Here is a 25,188-nt window from a genome sequence, read left to right as displayed (position 1 = left end):
AGTTTTATTGACAAATTAAACACACAAAATAAATGCTTTTCCTAAAACAAAGTGTATAAATAGCACAATCATTTGACATAATATGGTTTTGATGTAAAGAGTCCTTCAACTTCAGCAAATATGTATATATATATATTTTTTACCTTATGCATATTTAGGGGTGGACCGGTAAATTGCCCGGATGCAAAAGGCCATGTGCATTGTTGCCTGTCTCTAAAGCGCTGTTGCACAACCGCTGTACCATTATTTCCCCACATTATACCATCCTGTCTCCTTCAGACAAGCAAATCGTGTCATCATTAAACAACAAGTAAGTACTATTATGTCTTCGTAACATTTTATAGAGCTTGATGCGCATCAATCTAAACAACATATTGTTCGAAACGTCATGCTTTTGCTAGCATCGTTAGCTGAACATATTTTCAAGCCTGTCATGCCTCCTACAACGACATTCAAATAAGTAGCTATCTGTGCTAACGTTAGCTAGGTAGCCTAAGTAGGATTAGGAATGTAACTTGCATCCAAATTGCCATAATTAAAAGACACTGGTAATTATGGCAACTTAACTTGGCTGTCTTTCTCCAATACTTTCCCATTAGTCTTGGTAGTTACGTTTGGTATTTTGGTAATTGGTATTTCGATGGTATTTAGTCGCGTAATTGTTTTCATGTTGATTGTCATGTCCTCTGATCTTGATTAAATAATGACAGAGCCCAATTGGCCACATTTACTCATGTCATGATATGCTGTACCTACAAGAGATTTGATCGCCGTCACAATTTATTCCAAAAGATTGTTACATTTTATCTAGATTTTTTAATATATATTTTTTCACTCAATCTGCATTACTCAGATATTGAATTCTGTAAAACCGAAGTTAGAGGAGTGAGCAATCAACCCAGTCCGGTCTTGTCCAAGCTGGATCTGGGGTAGTGTCTACCTGAGCAGCTATAGGCTGCATATAAATCTTAGCATTTTCAGTTCACAAATAATGCTTTCCTTTGTCTTTGGGCATCTTTACTACATTCTCAATTCATTCAGTAGCTAGTTCATTCATTTTGGGAAGGCGTTAAACGTTACTGTGCACGTGCCATATGAGCAATTTGACCTTACACTACATGACCTGAACACACGTGGGGAGAATCAGGAAAAGAGCGGTTCGAGACATTTCTGTCACAATTGAGCAAATCTCAACAAACTCCCCATCAGATACATTAATTTGTAATCAGAGATTAACAACCAAGTGCAATAGCCTTCATATGCTGAACATGGAATTGGGCTGCTACTTGATTATTATGCAGAATTCTAACGACATAGAGATCTTATTAAATATAATTCCTAATTCTATGGCTATCTTGTCCTCTGCCCTTGGTTTGAGTTCTGTGGAATAAGAAATTCTGCCAAATCATTCACATGTTTGCCTACTGTTTCAGTTTATTAAGATTCTCTCCTTTTGAGACCATGACCTGCTAAATAAGTTTGGCATTTGGTCTTTCTGTTCTGCAAGACATCAAACACACATTTGCATGTGTTTGCTCTGTGTTATGGAAATGGATGTCCTTTTTGTCCTTGAGATTTTCGGAGTATTGCATCATAGGTTCATTCATTGATTCTTGTCTTGCAACTCTTTCTGTACCAGGAGCGGTCACTAGGGTGTACTGTATAGCTTGCCATTGTCACCTCCAGACATTGTCCATATGTGACATCTGGACTGGGGGAGAAAGTGTCTTGGGAATGATCCGGAAGGTTCATGTGTTACAGGCCAAACAAGTATTTTGACATTTTTAGCTATTCCCAAATAATTTAAGTGTATATTAAAATGAAGAAGGTCCTGATAGCCAACAGCTGTTGACACAGCGCATGCTTTTTGAGTGGACTATGACAGAGTAAATACAGTTCTCTTTCCCACCCTCAGAGATGTTGCGTCTACCCACAGTGATGAGACAGATGAGGCCAGTCAGCAGGGCCCTGGCCCCCCACCTCACCCGGACTTACGCCAAGGACGTCAAGTTTGGAGCCGATGCTCGGGCCATGATGCTGAAGGGAGTGGATCTGCTGGCTGATGCTGTCGCCGTCACCATGGGACCCAAGGTAGGAGAGGAGGGACTTGCTATGTAAAACCAATCCATTAGTGTTCCACTTTTCATTTGACTCATTTCCACCCGAAGAACCCTGTGCACCACAGTGTCTTGTGTTCAGTTGTTCCTGACAGAAACGGCACCTGGAACAAGTGTTTTGAGCTGTATCCTTTCCCCCTCACTTCCTCCAGGGTCGCACAGTTATCATCGAGCAGAGCTGGGGCAGCCCCAAGGTGACCAAGGACGGCGTCACTGTAGCCAAGGCCATCGACCTGAAGTGCAAGTACCAGAACATTGGTGCCAAGCTGGTCCAGGACGTGGCCAACAACACGAACGAGGAAGCGGGAGATGGCACCACCACTGCCACCGTGCTGGCCAGAGCCATCGCCAAGGAGGGCTTTGACAGCATCAGTAAAGGAGCTAACCCTGTGGAGATCCGCCGTGGCGTCATGCTGGCTGTGGAGACCGTCATCAACGAGCTGAAGAGGATGTCCAAGCCAGTCACCACCCCTGAGGAGATTGCCCAGGTAACCAATTGTGTTAAGAATATTGATTGCTCAAATAAGTCAATATTCTTATTTCATATCTATTCAATTGATGCAAATTATTGATTTGCGACAGATGCAATATCTATATTCTACTTTATATATTAAGATAACCTTTTGATGTTGACTAACGTTTTCAATGCTTTCTGTTCTGTCTGCTAGGTGGCCACCATTTCTGCTAATGGAGACGTGGAGATCGGCACCATCATCTCCAACGCCATGAAGAAAGTGGGCCGCAAGGGAGTCATCACTGTCAAGGATGGCAAAACCCTTTATGATGAGCTTGAGATCATTGAGGGGCTGAAGTTCGACCGCGGATACATCTCCCCTTACTTCATCAACACAGCCAAAGGTAAGGTGCCCTGTTTGCCATGACCCCACCACCAAGCCCATCTTCTGCTATTTTGGGGCTTTAAGATTAAGAGAAACGCCAGCACACTGGTGATCTTGATGCTCTACAGATTTAATGGATTTTTATGATCTTCATGCTCCACATTTGGCAATTTCTTTGGAGCTTTTACATCAACCCTCTCCCTCATCTCTGCCCCTCAGGCCAGAAGTGTGAGTTCCAGGATGCCTATGTGTTGCTGAGTGAGAAGAAAATCTCTTCTGTCCAGAGCATCGTCCCTGCCCTGGAATTGGCCAACCAGCACCGCAAACCTCTGGTCATCGTGGCCGAGGATGTGGACGGAGAGGCCCTCAGCACCCTGGTCCTCAACAGGTCAGTTCCCTGTCCATTTAGCACCCTGTGTCTCAGACAAGCAGTTCTGATCTGGGATCAGTTTTGGCTTTTAGATCATAATTATATGCACGGGGGACCTGATCCTAGGTAAAGAGTCCAAATGAGATGCTTTGTGAATACAGGCCCTTGTACTCAGTCAGTGTCCTTTATTTAACCAGTAAACACCCTTAAGGACCTGTTTTTGTTTGCTTTCGCCTTCACATTAACACTGACTGACTGCCTGGGCAAAAGGGACACAACCAGCTCACGGGCCTGCAACAATAATATAAAGGTCTTATCTATATCACCAACATCATTCAGCTCTAGGTATTTATGACTGAAGAGTCAACCTCAATTAAGCTGTAGACCCTTTCATGATTCCTGCCCTCTCTTTATTGGTAGAGGAATGTGTGTAGATGTAGGGAGTCAGTCAGTTTGTGGGTGTGTTATTTTAACCTCTACAATGGCTGCATTTACACATGCAGCTCAATTCTGATCTTATGCCACTAATTGTTTTATTGATCAGATCTTTGGGCAAAATATCAGCGTTGGACTGTCTGTGTAGACTTAGATGCTGGAGGGTGTTGGGTGTGTTATCAGGGGTTCTCAAACTTTTTGGGGTCAGGGATCCCTTTTGTGATAGCATTCATTGCAGGTTAGTTTTTTGTAATTAATCTTGTTCTGGAGGCAGCTCTGCAGAGTGGTCACTAGCTGGCACACCCAGAGTCATAGAATATGATTTTAAACCTAACCTTATCCACACTGCTAACCCTAATGCCTGACCTTAAATTTTGGTTATATGAATTTTTACAACATAGCCAATTTTCACTTTGCAGCTGGCTTAAGGGGAACTCGCTCAGTTCTGTCTCCAGGACAAAACGTGTTATTAATCCGAACACAATTTGAGTGAGATAAAAATAGGATACAAGGAGTTTTACTATGACTTCAGCAGTGCATGGCCAGACAAATCTCGGGCACTGGGAAGGAACATTTTTAAATGCCCACCTCTTGGCATTGGATACATTTTGCAGTTTAAACTAATTTCCTGCAATACTACAAATTTTGCCATGAGGCAGAGAACTTTGCGGTTTTAAAGCTTAAATTACAGTGAATTTATGTACACACATTTTGGGGGAATACAAGAAGTATTGAAAAATATATAATTGGTGGAGTACTCTGGATACCAATATCCCTGTAAGCCTCCCAGTCCCATGTTGCACAGGGTTAAGAAATTGTATAGATTCACAATATTTTATTACACACTCTAAACAGATCCCACTTTGAGAGCCTGTATTATATTAACCTATACTCTTTCTTTAGGCTGAAGGTGGGACTGCAAGTGGTGGCAGTCAAGGCCCCAGGCTTTGGAGACAACAGGAAAGCCCAGCTGCATGACATGGCCGTTGCCACCGGGGGCACTGTAAGATTAAATTTACAATACAACCACCCCATGGTCAAATTGATCTATAATTACTGTAAGAACACTGGCACCAACCACCCCATACTTGCATTAGTCCATTTTGATTTGAGAAATCAAATTGTAAAGCAAGATAAGTTGGTGCGGCTTGTGCAGTGCTGTTCTGTTCCCCCTTCCACACAGAAACATGTCTCCTACTATCCTTGTCTGACTGCATCCCATGCCAGGCAGGGACGCTTGGTCTGACACTTCTGCACTGGCATGATTTGCCAATCAATGAATAGAGTTTGCGTAGTCTTGCTTATCCCATGGTTGAGGCTTTAACTTGGACCTGTTCTAATAATGGAAAGTGCACCCTCCATGCCTCTTGAAAGATGGGTGCCATTTTCAAATGTTCAATTAGGGCCAATGTATACCTGTTCAAATCCTGCCCTTTACTGAGATCCATCCCTTTCCTTCTTCCTTCTCTTTAGGTGTTTGGTGATGAGGCGGTGGGCATTGCCCTAGAGGACATCCAGGCCCATGACTTTGGTAAGGTTGGCGAGGTGTCTGTCACCAAGGACGACACCATGCTGCTGAAGGGGAAGGGAGACACTGCGGCCATCGAGAAGCGCCAGGCAGAGATCGTTGAGCAGCTGGAGAACACCACTAGCGACTACGAGAAGGAGAAGCTCAACGAGAGGCTGGCCAAGCTGTCTGACGGAGTGGCTGTGCTCAAGGTCAGTCACGGGGCAGAGATTTAAGGGGGAGTGGGTCAGAGGGGAAGGGGTCAGCTGGGCTCCTGAATGGCGCAGTGGTCTAAGGCACTGCATCTCAGTGCTAGAGGCATGACTACAAACACCCTAGTTTGAATCCAGGCTGTATCACAACCGGCCGTGATTGGGAGTCCCATAGGACTGCGCACAATTGGCCCAGCATTGTCCAGGTTTGGCCAGTGTAGGCCATCATTGTAAATAAGAATGTGTTCTTAACTGGACTTGCCTAGTTAAATAAAACATGGAGGGGGACATACGATCGCAGAGTGAAAGTCTTGAGTGTAGAGAGATGGGTAGCAGTATGATTTGATTACTTTTTGTCCTTTTAATGTCCCTGAATATTTTCCAGTTTTAGTCTAGGCCTATGAAATTAGGTAGGATGTTAAAATTAGGAGATTCCTACTCTGAGACAAGATTTGCATTTGTTAATGAGTTGCTTCTGTATCTGCCTTGCATGGCAGAGAAAGCGAAAGTGTGGCTGACTGTTCTGTTCTGTTCCAGGTAGGAGGAACGAGTGATGTGGAGGTGAATGAGAAGAAGGACCGTGTGACCGACGCCCTGAATGCCACCAGGGCTGCTGTGGAGGAGGGAATCGTGCCCGGAGGTGGCTGTGCCCTGCTGCGCTCCATCCCTGCCCTGGATGCCCTCGTGCCCATTAACACAGACCAGAAGATTGGTAAGTAGAGTTCCTACTCTGGATCTTAACCTAACATGCTGATATGTTTTCATTTTGGCTGTAAAGTTGGACCCGTGGGGTATGTTAGATTTTTCTTTCCAACTTCTGGACAGATAAGTATTGTAGCTTAACTTGGTGTATCACTTCCTGTTTCCATAGGAATTGACATCATCAGACGAGCCCTGCGTGTGCCAGCCATGACCATTGCGAAGAACGCTGGTGTGGAGGGCTCTCTAGTGGTGGAGAAGATCCTTCAGGCCGCGGGGGAGATAGGATACGATGCCATGGAGGGAGAGTACGTCAACATGGTAGAGAAGGGCATCATCGACCCCACCAAGGTATGGATGCTTTAGCTCGGCACTACTGTCGTTCACCCAGCGTACAAAAAAATATAAAAACAGGTTCATTTTTCTAGTGATTGGAAATGTACAGCAATAATGTTTGCAAAAGTTATTTTAATTCAAGTGCTCATTGTGCAAATGTATTTGTTTTCAATAAACAGTTGGAGACTAAATATATAGTTTACATGTTGTCAAATCTAAGCCAACCCTTTGATTTGCCCTATAGTTGCTAAATAATCAGATGTATTTATAAAGCCCTTCTTATATCAGCTGATGTCAAAGTGCTGTACTGAAACCCAGCCTAAAACCCCAAACGGCAAGCAATGCAGGTGTAGAAGCACGTAGGCAACCCGCCTACTTAGTTTTTTTCTACTCCCGTTATGATGTAATCTTTGGTTAGACTGCCATAGCATAGACAAACGTTGGCTGATGGTGGTATCACAGGTTGTCTGATGATTTTGCTCCCTTTGCCGGTGTCTGTCTGTATTACAGCAATGACTGAGTGTCTCCCCCTACAGGTGGTAAGAACGGCACTGATGGATGCTGCAGGTGTTGCTTCTCTGCTCTCCACCGCCGAGTGTGTGGTCACAGAACTGCCCAAGGATGAAAAGGAGGCTGGCATGCCAGGGGGCATGGGTGGTATGGGAGGTATGGGTGGCATGGGAGGTGGCATGTTCTAAGGCTCACCTCAAAGTGCTGTTTAGACTTAATGGCAGCATGAGGCTAGGGGGCAAATTATCCCTCCAACCCCAGACCTGCCCAAACAGACTGGCCATAAGTTTGTTGGTGCTGCAAATGGATGAACCCTACTGCTTCTGCTGATTTGTCTCCCCTCCACCCTCTGTAAGACCGGACCAGCCTCGCCCAGCCTTACTCCGTCCCTCTACCCACACCTGACTGAGGCTCTGACCGACTCCAGTCTGCACCGACGATCCCCCCCGCCCCACAGTTTACCTCATAAACATGGCAGTCTCATCATCCAACATGCAAAATAGTCTTGAATATAGTGCAGAATATTCCCTGTCAATTATGAAAGATGCTCACCAGTGAGAATAATGCAATGCTGTTCTTGATAAGTTGTCATTTGATATCAAATGGAAGTAATGAAGCCTGTTTGTGCACTACAGAAGTAGGAGAGAAGGCTGACCTAAAATGGTCAAACACAGTATAGATGTAACTCAATATTGATTGAGTTATTTTTATTTTTTTGTGTAACTTTGTTAATTTCAGTTTTCCTGGTTCACCCACAATGTTGGGAGGAACCATAACTGAGAAGAATAAGTTAATTAAACAATTATTGCTGAGCATGAGTTTTTTTTCCATCTCTGACCTGATTTTAATACTCAAATATTCTGTAACTTTGCAACAAAGAATAATTCAATACATTTTACTAAGAAACATGACCTTATGATTTGGTAAGAGTGCCTCGTTTACTAGTAATTTAGCGGAGGGGGCGGCTAAATGTGCATTAAAATCAGCTAAATGCCTTTCTGGCAAAGGGAGGGCGCAGTTTACTGAGGTTGACTGGGTAGGTAGGTGTAGCAGTTTGGGCCAGTGAAGGTCTGAGCCACAAGTTTTAATGTTAAACCCATTGGTGTCCTCGTGACCTGATTTGTACTTACTGCTCATGACATTTAGCCTACATTTTATTTGCTGTGTGTTCAATAGGAGCCACAAACTACCGTGCGCATGTGTAAGCAAGTGTTAAACTGTGCTCTTTTTTTTCTTCTCCCCCCAGTACGTTATTTCTTTGCAAACAACTGATCATTCAACGTGTTTTGTACAATGTAGACATTTTGTGATTTTTATTTTAAAATGTATTTAATCAAATGTTCTGAAGGAACAAGTGTATTGTGATTTTTTTTTTATATTACCAAACATACAACTTCAATATCTGCTGCTTTATCTGTATGATACCAAACACACTGAACTAGAATTCTAACAAAAATACATTTGAGATGAACTAGTGTGCATTAAGTCTACCTTAAATTAAACAGCGTAGTGAGAACATTCCCGCAACCACTAGCATTGAGGTCCAATGCGCAACTTCTCTGCTTTTTAGTATTCTGGCTACCACGCTGTAACCGTGTGAAGCGAACTCGTGCATATACTGTGACGGAGCGAAGTCTTGCATCGCGGTCATCTCAATTAATGCGTTGCTGCTCGTGGCAGTGTCATTTCGCTGAATCTACACTACATTGACAAATGTGGCACCCCTTCAAATTAGTGGATTCAGCTATTTCAGCCACACCTATTTCTGACAGGTGTATAAAATTGAGTACACAACCATGTAATCTCCATAGACAAATACCGGCAGTAGAATGGCCCATACTGAAGAGCTCAGTGACATGGCACCATCATAGGATAGGATGCCACCCAGTTTGTCAAAGCCCTGCTAGCGTACCCTGGTCTACTGCAAGTGATATTGTAAAGTGGAAACGTCTAGGAGCAACAATGGCTGAGCCACACAAGCTCACAGAACGGGACCGCTGTAGCAAGTAAAAATAGTCTATCCTCAACAATCACTCAGGTCCAAACTGCCTCTGGAAGCAACACCAGCACAGTAACTGTTCGGCTGGAGCTTCTTAATGAGTTTCCATGGCAGAACACTACCTGCCCGAATGCATAGTGCCAACTAAAGTTTGGTGGAGGAATAATTGTTATGGTTTGGGCTAGGCCCCTTCATTCCAGTGAAGGGAAATCTTAACACTACAGCATACAATGACATTCTAGATGATTCTGTGCTTCCAACTTTGTGGCAACAGTTTAGGGAAGGCCCTTTCCTGTTTCAGCATGATAATCCCCCGTACAGAAAAGGTTTGTTGAGATCGGTGTGGAAGAACTTGACTGGCCTGCACAGAGCCCTGACCTCAACCGTATCTAACACTTTTGGGATTAATTGGAATGCCAACTACAAGCCAGGCCTAATCGCCCAACCTCACTAATGCTCGTGTCTGAATGGAAGCCCGCACAGCAATTTTCTAACATCTAGTGGAAAGCCTTCCCAGAAGAGTGGAGGCTGTTCTAGCAGCAAAGGGGGGGACTAACTCAATGTAGTGTATGTAGCCAAGACTTTTTTTAGAAGTAACCAAAGGTATACCACAGCCTATTGTTTTCAGTGGGAGCAAACGAATCCTAGTGGGCAGGACAAGCAAGGTGGGCAGAGCTAAGCATGAGCTAGCGACAGCCTATTGGTGCGTTCAATCATGTATTTGCATATTTCCGTTAGGGACCGCCTACTCTGAAGTGCACAATAACTCCATTCGCCCATGCAATCCTAAACGCATTATTTTTAATATATATATATTTAACTTTACCCTTTATCAAAGTACTCAAAACACAGTCCACCCTGTTCGTAACAGATTGTAGTTTTGGAAAAAGAAAACTGTACCGAGATCAAATGTTTCATCCATGAGAAAATTAGAACGTCATCCAAAATCCATCGCGCTATTTTTCTCCCACTGCCAGCCACTGGGCTTCCTCTCACCCCCATATTTAGTAGTGAGTGGAAACGCCAATGCTTCGCATTTATACATTTGGTTAAATATCTGTCTCCTTGTTGGTATAATTAATTGTTCTGTGTATCTTTTTTTAAAGTCACACCAGATAGAGCATTTTAGAGGGTCAACCCTCTGGCACCCTCTAGGGCAGACCGATTTAGTCAGCTAGAACCGGCAACCTTTCGTTCACTGGCCCAACGCTGTAACCGCTAGGCTAATTGACACCTGTATTAGGATTGTAATAGTAGCTTAGCTCAAGACAAGGGCCATTTGGCTTTAGTCCAGTAACTGGTATTTTGTTAAAAATTTTCTGTCCTTGGCTTAGGACAATTGGTTCATATTGTGTTTTTGTCCAGCAGGAGTCATAACTCCCATAAAGTCAATTCTATTTTTACCTCACAAAACCAACAAGATGTTGTTTGACATTGCAGGTGAATCAAGACTGACTGAACTACAAATCACCTTACATAATTAATAACTTCACAGTATTTGTAAATCAGCCGTCAATCACAATGGACCCACAATGCATCCGATTTAATCCTGTGGAGCGAGACCATTAACTCCAAAACACACAAAAAACACCCAGACTTGGCTAGAATATATATATATTTTTAAATATAAAAATAGTTAATAAACCATGCAGTCGATACATCTTCACCCATTTGACACATTGAAACACCTCCATTTGCACTATAAAATCCAATTCCCAAAACAAATCAGTTCTGTTATGCCAACAAGTTCAATGTGCACTCTTCTCATCTGTGGTCTTAAAACAATATGTACATGTGTTCTCACATGAATCTTAATAAATATCTTTATACGAGTACAATGCATAATGATATACAATAAAAGATGCCAATAGGACCAGGTCAAAAGGACACTGGGTGAAAAAAGTTCTAGGGTGTTAAGATGCCTCACTGTGATTGCATGCATCCAAAACTGCACCCTATTCCCCATATATATAATATTATATAGTGCACTATTTTTGACCAGGACCCACAGGGTTCTGTTCAAAAGTAGTGCACAACGTAGGGAATAGGGTGCCAACTAGGACACAGAGGATGACCCCGTCCCCAGCCTAACCCATCTGGTCCCATTTTTAAATATTGCTGGCGAAATATGTGCTGCATTTAAAATCAAATGCATTTCGATATTGCAGACTTTAAAAACTAAAATCTGCTATAAAAAACATTGCTCCCATGGGGGTTAGAGAGCAAGGTGCAATATGGGCGGGCTGCAGAAATGCCCCCAGCGATATTGTTGTAACACAGCACCTCTTGGAACAAGTGTATGTAGGTAGGCATGGCAGTGTGTATACATCTGGGGTGTAATCATTAGCCCAAACAGTTGCAAAACAGAATGGTTTTGAAGTGGTTGAACAAATTCAGGTTGGTCCTTCCCAGTTGTTCAGTTCACAAAACATTTCGCAACAGAATCGGCATAATGAATACACCCCTGCTCTGCAGTGTTACATTCTTTTAGGAAACAACAAATGCTCACTGTCCCCACCCTTCATTCACAAGGACAGTGACAAACCAGCTTTCCCATTTTCAAAAATTCTAAACGTACACCCTGATCGTTTGATACACCATCTTATCCACATGATGACCTAGCATTAGGTTAGTGATATGTTATTGTAACAAACCTAATCCAGATGGCTTGGATGGGCCTTCACAACCTCTTGGCCTGATCAGGACATGAGAACCCCACACCCTTTCCCATGAGCTCCCTACCATAGTAAAATGCTGTGTGTAAGGTACTATCAACAGATTTTTATTTGAGCCTTAGCAGAAGTGTTATCGTAAGAGGGGCATTATGAGCCCTGTCCTGACCTAGGCCCACCCTATGGGGACAGCACAAAGCTCTGGGGTGTGCCTACTCTTGGCCAGAGGTGCTGATGGTTTCTTTGGGGAGAAGGGGTGCCAGGAGGGGACAATGGTGGCATAGTGGGAGGAGGAGTGATGTATGTTTGAGAGGGGGGTAGGGGAGAGAGGGGGATTATTTGGGGTAGGGAGGGGATAATGTTCAAGACAGAATCCAGCTGCAGGCCGTTGGAAATAAAATCATTGGTTATGATAAGGCACTGCAGTGTTCAGGCACATAACTTCTTCTCTCATCCCCCTCCCTCTCTTCATGCCATGGCTGTGCGTGTGTATGTGTGTGTAAAGAGAAGCCCCGTTGGGGCACGCTACGTGTGGTGGACCTCGTGAAACATGAGCTCTTGGGGGATCATGGTCTGCGCTCCGTACAGTTTCCCGGCCCGCCTCTCAAACGCAGACACATTCTGCTTCACCACCTCGTCAAAGAACACCGTGGCCAGCTGGGAGTGCAGAAGAGAGCGGAACTCAAAGGAGATCTGGAGAGAGGAGAGAGAGTTCAGGTGAAAAAGTGATGAGATAATACTGAAAATGTGCCAGAGATATAGTTTAAAGTTATTCATGTCACGTGCACAAGTACAGTGAAATGCCTTTCTTGCATAGGTAGCTCATCACATAGACGAACTGGCACATTTTCTGTCTGTCTTAGAGAGATACATGGCAAGCTAGCTACCTCATTCGCAGACAGAAGCATACACGGACACACTGACAGTGTGTTGCGGTACTTACAGAGAAGTCGACGGTGCAGGTGCGAGGGTAGCCAGGGAGGCCAGGGCTGAAGCGCCACACAGTCTCCAGGTGGTTGAAGAGCTTACCGTCTGAACAGGCAGCCTGGGGGTCAAAACAGCCAGTCAGACTGTGACGCTGATGATATAACCACAGTGGCTGCGTTCCAGGTCGTCTTTATTACAGGCGTACCAAGAATCTCATAGGACTGCTAAATAATATTTATGTGGTTCCGGAGATGTTGAAACACTTCTCCAGACGTCGTGACATACACAACAACAACAAAGACAAGCTGCAGCACAACCAGTATCCATCTATATCACAGCTGCTCATCTTATGGTACCTTCAATGCAGATACACTAGTGGTGGGAGATAGCAGCGGCTACTACAGTGCCTTACCTTGACCAGGTGGGGGCGCACTGTGGTGACCAGCGAGGTGTAGTTCTCCACTACAGGGGGAAAGCCAACGGTCAGCTTGGCCTTGCAGAACCCCGAACGCCGGAACACCACGTCAGACTTCTTACACCAGGGAACGAAGTGAAGGTAGTTCTCCACCCCAGCTACCACTTCATACATCTCCAACATAGAGTACCTGAGAGAGAGGCGGCCAGGGTCAACATCTCATTTAATGGGTGAATCTCATAAGTATTTTCTCCATATCTCCTTCTCGAGGCACAGAGGAGAAGAGCGGAGGTTCCTCAAGGACGTTTGAGATTCACCTCTGATTAAAACTGGAATTTGAATACCCGTCTCAGTTAGTGACTGGAAATACTTATTAACACACAAGTCACCTGCTGATTATTCCTCAAGCTGTGACCAGTCAACAGACAGATTGTTAAGGAGAAGGCGAGGTTGACGAGGGTGAAAGATTCCCATATAACCCAACAGTCTCTGTCCCCATTTCTTAACTGGCCCGGTGACTAACTCAGCGAGTCAGACCATTGCAACCACTGCTGTCCCTGCATTACATAACAGCCTGGCAACAAATCCGGGACACAGTGTCGCTATTAATAAGTTACAATTTCCTAGTGATTATGACCTTCACTGGATACACAACAGCGTCATTGGCAGGACCAGGTCAGACGTACATAGAGAAACCAGAGTATTTATATATTTCTAGGAGGATTCAAATACTATTTGAAATCATTTAAAATACTTTGTGCTTCATTAAACTTGCCTGTTGCAATGGAACAAATGGAAAAGTGCAAACCATGAGCACCTGGCACTCCAGTCAGGCTAGAGCAGATGTTCAAATGATTTGAAAGACTTCAAAATAGTATTTGAACCCAGGCCGGTCGGATTTCAAATGAGGCACGGTGACTGACCCCATGATGCGTCTCTCAGAGTACTCCTTCCTCTTGTTGAAGGTGTCAGCCAGGTTGAAGAAGGAGCGGGTGGGGGCCACGATGACTCTGGGCCTGGGCATGGTCCCCAGAAGGGGCGGCATCCTCGTCATTAGGATCCCACATGAGGACAGATATCTGTTCCAAAACAAGGAGCGAGAAGTGTGTGACCAAAGCACAAGGGCCTATTATTCGCCACACACACAAATCGTCACATCTGTGTCACATTCATTTGTACATTGAAATTTGCCAGTTAGAGAGTGGCCAAATTCTCTGGACGCCCTTCCCGATAGCTGAACGACCGAACCTTCTGCGCATGTACAGGATTCCCTACTTTACGCTGCGCTGCTCCCTTAACTGCTGCTGGGTGTTGCAGCCTGCAGGGTGCTCTTTCAAAAGTTAGATCAAAGCTGAATCAATGCCAATATCAATGTGTCAACCACTACATTGCATGGCAATACATGAGGAATTCTGCACTGTTAAACTAGAACACAATCTTCTGGCCTGGGAAGCTGCAGCCTACACATGCAGTTCAAACAACTGGCATTCCAATGGGGTAGCTATGACAAGGGAAATTGGCAGCATGTCTTGCGCTTCATCACATTGTTTAATTAGAAAACTCTGTTCATTACAACATCAAGTACCTATCCTTTGCCCTTGGACTTTTCCAATACAACATTGCTGACATTAGAAAGCATGCTATGTGACTAGCCTAATGAAAGGCTACAGAGGCTTGAAACAGAAAAACAGACCGGGTCCTCCAGGTCTGTCACATTCAGTTCTGGGTCAGTGAGCAGTGAGTGAGAATAACGAATTATGGTTGGTGAGTACACCTGCAACTGCCCCAATGACACACATAGCCTGCTTGCTCACTCCATACTAATGTGGTTGAAACATCATTGCCCGAGGGAATCTCTGTCAGAGCTGGTGTGCAACAGCGAACCTATCAACGCACAATTAGGACTATTCAAACAGTGGTTTAATTCCAACAAAAAAGGCAATATGCAGAGACACCAATACACATAGATCTTTCTATAAACTAGGGTACCAGTGAGCATTTTCTGTTTGGAGCTGTTACAAAGTCATTCATAATTAGCCTTTTTTTCCACAAGAATACATTAAGACATAACTGGGGAACATTGATACATTCAATATAATTCACGACTTGAATCAAAACCTAATGTTGTTTAAACCCTTTCTCATGATTGAAGTCTTTATAGATTTGGCAAAAAGGCAAAAATTGTGTGTGACAGGCCTCCAGACTGGCACAGCGGTCTAAGGCACTGCTAGAGACGTCACTACAGACCCGTGTTTGATCCTAGGCTGTGTCGCAGCCGGTCACGACCGGGAGACCCATGAGGCAGTGTACAATTGGCCCAGCGTCGTCCGGGACGTCCTTCTCCCATCACGCTCTAGTGACTCCTTGTGGCGGGCCGGCGCATGCATGCAGACTTTGGTTACCAGCTGTACAGTGTTTCCTCTGACACATTGGTGTGGCTGGCTTCCGGGTTAAGCGAACAGTGTGTCAAGAAGCAGTGCAGCTTGGCGGGATTGTTTCGGAGGACGCATGGCTCTCGACCTTCGCCTCTCCCGAGCCCATACGGGAGTTGCAGCAATGGGAAAAGACTAACTACCAATTGGATATCACGAAATTGGGGAGAAAAAGGGGTATTAAAGTACAAAAAAATGTAATTGTGACAAAACTACATTTCTGACACTGCTGTTTGGCATTATATCGCATACTAAGAAAATAAAATACATATTGAACTTGATCCTGTAAAATGCCTGGATATTGGACACTTTGTATGGAGAGCTTGGAAGGGCACTGTAACATTTCGTATCTCTCTATGTTACGGTGTGAAAATAATTTATGGGCACATGCATCCAAAGTAATGCATGGATTGCTAATTCGAATGCTTCTAACAGAGTAACCTTATCAAGAGTAATCAAAAGATTGATACTGTCATTACCAGGGTTCTTCAATAATTATGCATAATAATACATTTCCAATATGTATGATATGTTAGGAATTCAAATGTATTTATTTTGCTAAAGTTAACTAGGCTAGGGGTTACAGTTAAGGTTAGTGTTAAGAGTTATGCTAAAGGATAGAGGTTAGGGTTCGGGTTAGCTAACATGCTAAGTGTTGCAAAGTAGAACGTAGTTGCAAAGTTCGTAATTTCCTAAACATGTGAAAGTAGTCCATGATGAGATTAGAACACTCAACCTTCAGATTGCTAAACATGTGTTATACACCCATCCTTCCACCCCAAACAACCACCCTCTTTTTTTGCCTTAAGTAACCATCGGTCTTATGCAATCATACCAAACACATTTTAATATCACAGATGTAAATTGACTATGTTCGACTAGACCTATGGGACCAGGCTGCGATACAGCATGTTGCGCATGCAGTGATTGATGCTTCACCCTCGTGCAGCCCCAACTACTTTTTACTTGTGCAGGGCGACTTCAGATTTTCCGTGGAGACACAAAAGTAACTTGACACACTTAATCAGTCAGAACAAATTTGGATAGGAATGACAAGACAGCTTATGGCAGAGCTGAAATTCATTCTACACGTTTGAAACAGCAATGCTGTCAGTCGAGTCTGGTAAGTTGATGCTAGCCAGCATGCACAACTGAGGTTCTGTATACATGTGCATTTGCACACATATGGTTTGTGTGGTCTTAGTTATGCTACTTTTCCTTGAAGAACAACCAAGTGCAGTTTCGTCCTCTCAAATCTGGCTACCTCATTTTATTGTAGCTTGGTCTGTGCAATGCAAATTAATGTGAGTAGCGTGGCAGTTAAAGTTTATAACCAAACTTTGGGAAAGAAAGTATGAGCTATTGTGGTGCATGAACTGGCAATACACGTTAGCCAACATAAGATTGTAATGTTAGCTAAGGTTACTTAGCCAATTAACTTTTAGCTAGCTATCAAGGACATTCACTAGTTTATTTGTACATATTTGTTCGTGCTCAGAATACACACAAGTATCTAGATCAGCAGTTTCCACATGACTTCAGCCTTGTGAAAAACCTTACTTGGCAAAATACAGCTAGCTAGCTTTCCTTGCTTGTTGGTTTGCTATCTAACCAAGGTTAGCTCTGATCTAACTGGTATAACGTTTTGTTAGCTAGCAAGCTACCTCGCTAATCAAATCATTTTTTGGCCAAGCTACCGTGGTCTGTTTGCTAGCTAGGCTTTCAGCAGACTGGTGTTAACTAGCTACAGAGACTAGCTGCTGGACTTTGTACAAGCAAGATAACGTTACCTAAATAACGTTGGCTAGTTAGCTACCTAGCTAAGTATCCGTTTGCATTTATTGACAAACCTCGGATTGAATACCACCATATAGTTAGCTACAGCGCATTCGGAAAGTATTCAGACCCCTTCACTTCTTCCAAATTGTTACGTTACAGCCTTATTCTAAAAGTGGTTCAATTAAAATGTTTCCTCAATCTACACACAATATCCCATGACAAAGCAAAAACAGATTTAGAAATTTTTGCAAATGTATTATCCTGGTAGCGCCTACATGCTCTGGACACTACGCTGACAGACACAGCAAACCTTTTTGCCACAGCTCGCATTGATGTGCCATCCTGGATGAACTGCACTACCTGAGCCACTTGTGTGGGTTGTAGACTCCGTCTCATGCTACCACTAGAGTGAGAGCACCGCCAGCATTCAAAAGTGACCAAAACATCAGCCAGGAAGCATAGGAACTGAGAAGTGGTCTGTGGTCACCACCTGCAGAATCACTCCTTTTTTGGGGGTGTCTTGCTAATTGCCTATAATTTCCACCTTTTGTCTATTCCATTTGCACAACAGCACGTGAAATTTATTGTCAATCAGTGTTGCTTCCTAAGTGAACAGTTTGATTTCACAGAAGTGTGATTGACTTGGAGTTACATTGTGTTGTTTAAGTGTTCCCTTTATTTTTTTGAGCAGTGTATATTTGTAAGAAATACCTCATTTACATACGTATTCAGACCCTTTGCTATCAGACTCGAAATTGAGCTCAGGTGCATCCTGTTTCCATTGATCATCCTTGACATGTTTCTACAACTTGATTACAGTCCACCTGTGGTAAATGAAATTGATTGGACATGATTTGGAATGGGACCCACCTGTCTATATAAAGGTCCCACAGTTGACAGTGCATGTCAGAGCAAAAACCAAGCCATGAGGTCGAAGGAATTGTCCGTAGAGCTACGAGACAGGATTGTGTCGAGGCACAGATCTGGGGAAGGGTACAAAAAAAGTCTGCAGAATTGAAGGTCCCCAAGAACATAGTGGCCTACATCATTCTTAAATGGAAGAAGTTTAGAACCACCAAGACACTTCCTAGAGCTGGCCGCTAAGCCAAATGGAACAAATCGGGGGAGAAGGGCCTTGGTCAGAGAAGTGACCAAGAACCTGATGGTCACTGACAGCGCTCCAGAGTTCCTCTGTGGAGATGGGAGAACCTTCCAGAAGGACAACCATCTTTGCAGCACTCCACCAATCAGGCATTTATGGTAGAGTGGCCAGATGGAAGCCACGCCTCAGTAAAAGGACATGACAGCCCGCTTGGAGTTTCCCGAAAGGCACCTAAAGGACTCTCAGACCATGAGAAACAAGATTCTCTGGTCTGATGAAACCAAGATTGAAATACTTGGCCTGAATGCCATGCGCCATATCTGGAGGAAACCTGGCACCATCCCTACGCTGAAGCATGGTGGTAGCAGCATCATGCGGTGGGGGATGTTTTTCCAGCGGCAAGGACTGGGAGACTAGTCAGGATCGAGGGAAAGATGAATGGAGCAAAGTACAGAGAGATCCTTGATGAAAACCTGCTCCAGAGCACTCAGGACCACAGACTGGGGCGAAGGTTCACCTTCCAACAGGACAACAACGCTAAGCACACAGCCAAGACAACGCAGGAGTGGCTTCGGGACAAGTCTCAATGTCCTTGAGTGGCCCAGCCAGAGCCCGGACTTGAACCCTATCGAACATCTCTGGAGAGACCTGAAAATAGCTGTGCAGCAACACTCTCCATCCAACCTGACAGAGCTTGAGAGGATCTGCAGAGGAATGGGAAAAACTCCCCAAATACAGGTGTGCCAAGCTTTTAGCGTCATACCCAAGAAGATTTGAGGCTGTAATCGCTGCCAAAGGTGCTTCAACGAAGAACTGAGTAAAGGGTCTGAATACTTACGTAAATGTGATCGTTTTAGTTAAGTTGCAAAAATGTAGAAAAACCTTTTTTGCTTTATTTTATTTCACCAGGTAGGCTAGTTGAGAACAAGTTCTCAATTTCAACTGCGACCTGGCGAAGATAAAGCAAAGCAGTTCGACACATACAACAGAGTTACACATGGAATAAATAAACATACAATCAATAACACAGTAGAATAATCTATATACAGCATGTGCAAATGAGGTAGAATAAGTGGATTGGCTTTGTCATTATGGGGTAGTGTGTGTAGATTGATGAGCAAACTTTTTTTTACATTTTAGAATAAAGCTGTAAATGTGGGAAAAGTCAAGGGGTCTGAATACTTTCCGAATGCACCGTGATAAATAGAGATCTATAGGCCAAGACATTTTTTTTTTAATGAAATAAATGTGGTAAAATAAGAGCAACATCTGTCCAGTGATGTAACAAACAGTCACATGATCTACAGCATTGTCAAGCAAGGTAATGTTTCCGACATTTTGGACTACTAAACTATTGATTAAGATTTAGAACGAGAGTTACCACAAGTAGCAAAGAAAACAGGAGCTGCCTCCACTATTCCTGCACCATTTAAACATCTAAATCACCTATGCTTAGTCTAATACAGTGACAACTAAAAGATAGCAAAAACGATTTAGTCCAATCAATGCAAGCCAAATATTATGTTCCTGTCCATGGTAGTGATTGTGTGCGCGCAAATGTAGAAGAAACACATTGACCCACCCTACTTGTCGAGAAATAATTATGCCATCCTCTTTCACGTTGCCTAAACAGTCTGACGTTCATACAGTAAACACTTCTAGTTTGTTGTTCTTGGCTACCTGGCTAAAATGCTTGCTCGCTAGCCTAACTTCCTTTCATGGGCAACATGCGCCAACCCAGCTAGTTAACATTAGCATACTACATCTAGCTACATGTTGAACTTCCATCCTCTCAGGCCAGGTGCACAATGTATGAATTTATGGTTGGATTATACTCACTATTAATCATTGGCCAGAGAATTAAGTAAAACAATAAGTCCAAATCCCCATCCATGGCCAATTTAGGAAAGGGGCGATTTTAGCTACAACATGAAGCAATTCAACTTTTGTCAATGACGTTTTGCTTCTGATGTGATTGGTCTGAAGCCAAATCCAAACTGGCTTCCGTTGACACTTTTGGTGCGCCAGGACCACTCACAGCTGAGCTCATTCAGTTTAGCTCAGTGCTGATTGGCTATCATTTAATTTATCACTGGAGGCAAACTTCAAAAAGGCACTCACACACTTGAGCTATTGTAACAATTGAATAACATGAGAAAAGAGAACTGCATGCAGCGCTCGCTAGTATGTTGGAACTTCTAAATTAAAAAATTATTCTCTCCAGATATAAGTCTCTCACTGTTGTCGCCTGCTACCGACCCACCTCAGCTCCCAGCTGTGCCCTGGACACCATCTGTGAATTGATCGCCCCCCATCTAGCTTCAGAGTTTGTTCTGTTAGGTGACCTAAACTGGGATATGCTTAACACCCCGGCAGTCCTACAATCTAAGCTAGATGCCCTCAATCCCACACAAACCATCAAGGAACCCACCAGGTACAACCCTAAATCCATAAACATGGGCACCCTAATAGACATTATCCTGACCAACTTGCCCTCCAAATACACCTCTGCTGTCTTCAATCAAGATCTCAGCGATCACTGCCTCATTGCCTGTATCCGCCACGGGTCCGCGGTCAAACGACCACCCCTCATCACTGTCAAACGCTCCCTAAAACACTTCTGCGAGCAGGCCTTTCTAATCGACCTGGCCCGGGTATCCTGGAAGGATATTGACCTCATCCCGTCAGTTGAGAATGCCTGGTCATTCTTTAAAAGTAACTTCCTCACCATCTTAGACAAGCATGCTCCGTTCAAAAAATGCAGAACTAAGAACAGATATAGCCCTTGGTTCACTCCAGACCTGACTGCCCTCGACCAGCACAAAAACATCCTGTGGCGAACTGCAATAGCATCGAATAGTCCCCGCGATATGCAACTGTTCAGGGAAGTCAGGAACCAATAAACGCAGTCAGTCAGGAAAGCAAAGGCCAGCTTTTTCAAGCAGAAATTTGCATCCTGTAGCTCTAACTCCAAAAAGTTCTGGGATACTGTAAAGTCCATGGAAAACAAGAGCACCTCCTCCCAGCTGCCCACTGCACTGAGGCTAGGTAACACGGTCACGGCTGGCCATGCCTTCCTCCTGGCTACTCCAACATTGGCCAACAGCCCCCCCCCCCCCCCCCCCTGCTACTCGCCCAAGCCTCCCCAGCTTCTCCTTTACCCAAATCCAGATAGCAGATGTTCTGAAAGAGCAGAACCTGGACCCATACAAATCAGCTGGGCTTGACAATCTGGACCGTCTATTTCTGAAACTGTCCGCCGCCATTGTCACACCCACTATTACCAGCCTGTTCAACCTCTCCTTCGTATCATCTGAGATCCCCAAGGATTGGAAAGCTGCTGCGGTCATCCCCCTCTTCAAAGGGGGAGACACCCTGGACCCAAACTGTTACAGAACTATATCCATCCTGCCCTGCCTATCTAAGGTCTTCGAAAGCCAAGTCAACAAACAGATCACTGACCATCTCGAATCCCACCGTACCTTCTCCGCTGTGCAATCCGGTTTCCGAGCCGGTCACGGGTGCACCTCAGCCACGCTCAAGGTACTAAACGATATCATAACCGCCATCGATAAAAGACAATACTGTGCAGTTGTCTTCATCGACCTGGCCAAGGCTTTCGACTCTGTCAATCCCCATATTCTTATCGGCAGACTCAGTAGCCTCGGTTTTTCTAATGACTGCCTTGCCTGGTTCACCAACTACTTCGCAGACAGAGTTCAGTGTGTCAAATCGGAGGGCATGTTGTCCGGTCCTCTGGCAGTCTCTATGGGGGTACCACAGGGTTCAATTCTCGGGCCGACTCTTCTCTGTATATATCAATGATGTTGCTCTTGCTGTGGGCGATTCCCTGATCCACCGCTACGCAGACGACACCATTCTGTATACTTCTAGCCCTTCCTTGGACACTGTGCTATCTAACCTCCAAACGAGCTTCAATGCCATACAACACTCCTTCTGTGGCCTCCAACTGCTCTTAAACGCTAGTAAAACCAAATGCATGCTTTTCAACTGGTCGCTGCCTGCACCGGCACGCCCGACTAGCATCACCACCCTGGATGGTTCCGACCTAGAATATGTGGACATCTATAAGTACCTAGGTGTCTGGCTAGACTGCAAACTCTCCTTCCAGACTCATATCAAACATCTCCAATCCAAAATCAAATCTAGAGTCGGCTTTCTAATTCGCAACAAAGCCTCCTTCACTCACGCCGCCAAACTTACCCTAGTAAAACTGACTATCCTACCGATCCTCGACTTCGACGATGTCATCTACAAAATAGCTTCCAATACTCTACTCAGCAAACTGGATGCAGTTTATCATAGTGCCATCCGTTGTTACTAAAGCACCTTATACCACCCACCACTGCGACCTGTATGCTCTAGCCGGCTGGCCCTCGCTACATGTTCTCCGTCAGACCCACTGGCTCCAGGTCATCTACAAGGCTATGCTACGTAAAGCGCCGCCTTATCTCAGTTCACTGGTCACGATGGCAACACCCACCCGTAGCACGCGCTCCAGCAGGTGTATCTCACTGATCATCCCTAAAGCCAAAACCTAATTTGGTCGCCTTTCCTTCCAGTTCTCTGCTGCCTGCGACTGGAACGAATTGCAAAAATCTCTGAAGTTGGAGACTTTTATCTCCCTCAACAACTTTAAACATCTGCTATCTGAGCAGATAACCGATCGCTGCAGCTGTACATAGTCCATCAGTATATAGCCCACCCAATTTACCTACCTCATCCCCATACTGTTTTTATTTATTTACTTTTCTACTCTTTTGCACACCAGTATCTCTACTTGCACATGATCATCTGATGATTTATCACCCCAGTGTTATTCTGCTAAATTGTAATTATTTGCTCCTATGGCCTATTTATTGCCTACCTCCTCATGCCTTTTGCACACATTGTATATAGATTCTCTTTTTTTCTACCATGTTATTGACTTGTTTATTGTTTACTCCATGTATAACTCTGTGTTGTTGTCTGTTCACACTGCTATGCTTTATCTTGGTTAGGTCGCAGTTGCAAATGAGAACTTGTTCAACTAGCCTACCTGGTTAAATAAAGGTGAAATAAAAAAATAATAAATTACTGTTCTTTATAAAGCCTTACATGTCGGCCGGCCTTTAGGCCTGGAAGCTGATACATAAAGCTTAAAGAACAGTGATACTAGCAAGAGCAGTGTGCAGATCTCTTTTTCATGTTTATCAACGGAGGCCAGATGCTCGCTGGCTTCCTTTGCATTCAATGCTACGGGCATCAACAATGTCACTCTTTTTGACCAGACAGCATCAGATAGATACCCTACACATACTGAGACAGAGGGGCGCTGTTTCATTTGTGCAGATGCTTTCTCAAGTGAGATACATTTCCCTCAAGTTGCTGAACATATGAAACAGAAACAAAAAAATATACATATAGCATTTTTTCCTTGGTAAATTTCTCAGCTTCCCTTGGCATCCAAAACACACCACTGACTTTCACCCTTGGTCATCATGCACCAATCTAAAGAATTTCTAGAAACTTTCCCCCAAAAAACCTTCCCAATTAAAGCTTGACTGCAAAGTAGGCCTACCTGGCAGAATGATATCATGATTTGTATCAATCACGGGGCATGTTTTAAAAACTCTGCTATCACATGTAGCCTACACTGTACATTGAAACCTGCCCTATGATACAAAAACAGAGCAAGCCAAACAAGCATCTTGCTAGGCATCCAATTGAATTATAGGGTAACTACACCCAAAACATTTGGGGGGGGGGGGGGTGTATTTGATACACATACTTTTTGGGGGGTTTGTTTAAATACAGATTTGGCAAACTACAGAGGACAAACATAGGTACGAGAAGTTTAATAATTTTCAAGTATTGACCTTGGACGAATCGATGTAGTTTGAGCTGAATTCCACAACTCAGTTGATGGAGTTCATCAGAAACGTCCTTCACCATAGATCTGAGTTTGGCCAGCTAGTAAGAGCCAGGCAAACAAAGAAACCCTGTGGCCCTTTAAGACCCAGATAAATGTGCAAAGACTGATTGCGTAACACAAGTAGTTGGAGACATGGAAAAAGCTATCCAGACTTCACTAATAACGTCCGTCACTTAGTTACAGTTTGCTAACTGGATGAATGCCTAGACAGATGTCTTTGGCATGTTAACTATTTCAGCCAGACAGCCATTGACTGATACAACTGAGGTAGTAACACACTACAGTAGCCAACTACCCTTTCAAAAGCCAACATTCCATAACAGTCATTACAACTTGTACAAACTGTAGTAAACCTCCACTGCCTTCAAGAATGAACACCTGTCGGTCACATTCAGGTGGGGAAACATGATTGAGTCGTTACCATTTCAGTTAGCTAGCCTAGCTAGTTGTCGTTAGCTTGTTGAGCAATCCAACAGGCCCACCTAGCTGCAAAAACAGCTAGCAAACTAAACATGTACTTTTAGCGACAGTCTGATAACTTAGGTAGTCAACAGGTTAGCAGTCTGCTAAAGTTAGCTAACTAGACAGAAAAAGGTTTTACCGGCAGATTGACCGGATTGACAAAGCAACTGAGAAAAATCAAACAAGTTATAGTAACTAGCACCCATCGAGAAAAACTACTAGCTAAGTGTAGCTATGCTAATGCAAGCTTAAACGTTCATGTTTTACAATTGTACATTAAACTTGAACAACAGTTACCTCAAGCCGTTCCTTGTAGGAGTTTCTCGGCTGGCTGTAACCGGCAATTGTTTTATACATTCTACCGCTTTCCTCAGTCCCCGGCTCCCTCTCGCCATAATCACTGCGATGATCTCTTCTCTGCTACTCAGCTGCAAGGCGTT

The 25,188-nt window shown here is 44.0% G+C and overlaps 2 protein-coding genes across 2 annotated transcripts; one reads left to right on the top strand and one right to left on the bottom strand.

The window, feature by feature from the left end:
• Positions 1 to 182: 182 nt before the first annotated feature.
• LOC129821134 (60 kDa heat shock protein, mitochondrial) lies at positions 183 to 8,363 on the top strand. The gene is made up of 10 exons (XM_055878470.1): positions 183 to 310; positions 1,916 to 2,091; positions 2,270 to 2,605; positions 2,786 to 2,975; positions 3,176 to 3,344; positions 4,665 to 4,764; positions 5,235 to 5,480; positions 6,018 to 6,192; positions 6,352 to 6,530; positions 7,052 to 8,363. The coding sequence occupies exons 2-10, from the start codon at positions 1,918 to 1,920 to the stop codon at positions 7,211 to 7,213; spliced, it is 1,731 nt and encodes a 576-aa protein (XP_055734445.1). The 5' UTR covers positions 183 to 310; positions 1,916 to 1,917; the 3' UTR covers positions 7,214 to 8,363.
• Positions 8,364 to 10,626: 2,263 nt separating this feature from the next.
• LOC129821137 (coenzyme Q-binding protein COQ10 homolog B, mitochondrial-like) lies at positions 10,627 to 25,188 on the bottom strand. The gene is made up of 5 exons (XM_055878473.1): positions 25,046 to 25,188; positions 13,962 to 14,117; positions 13,036 to 13,228; positions 12,640 to 12,741; positions 10,627 to 12,389 (listed from the first exon to the last, which is right to left on the bottom strand). Exons 1-5 carry the CDS (start codon positions 25,141 to 25,143, stop codon positions 12,222 to 12,224), a joined length of 717 nt encoding a protein of 238 aa, XP_055734448.1. The 5' UTR covers positions 25,144 to 25,188; the 3' UTR covers positions 10,627 to 12,221.

This window comes from Salvelinus fontinalis, chromosome 23, assembly GCF_029448725.1.
Source record: "Salvelinus fontinalis isolate EN_2023a chromosome 23, ASM2944872v1, whole genome shotgun sequence".
NCBI lineage: Eukaryota > Metazoa > Chordata > Actinopteri > Salmoniformes > Salmonidae > Salvelinus > Salvelinus fontinalis.
The sequence above is the reverse complement of the archived record's forward strand: the minus strand, read 5'-3'. Positions and strand labels throughout refer to the sequence as shown.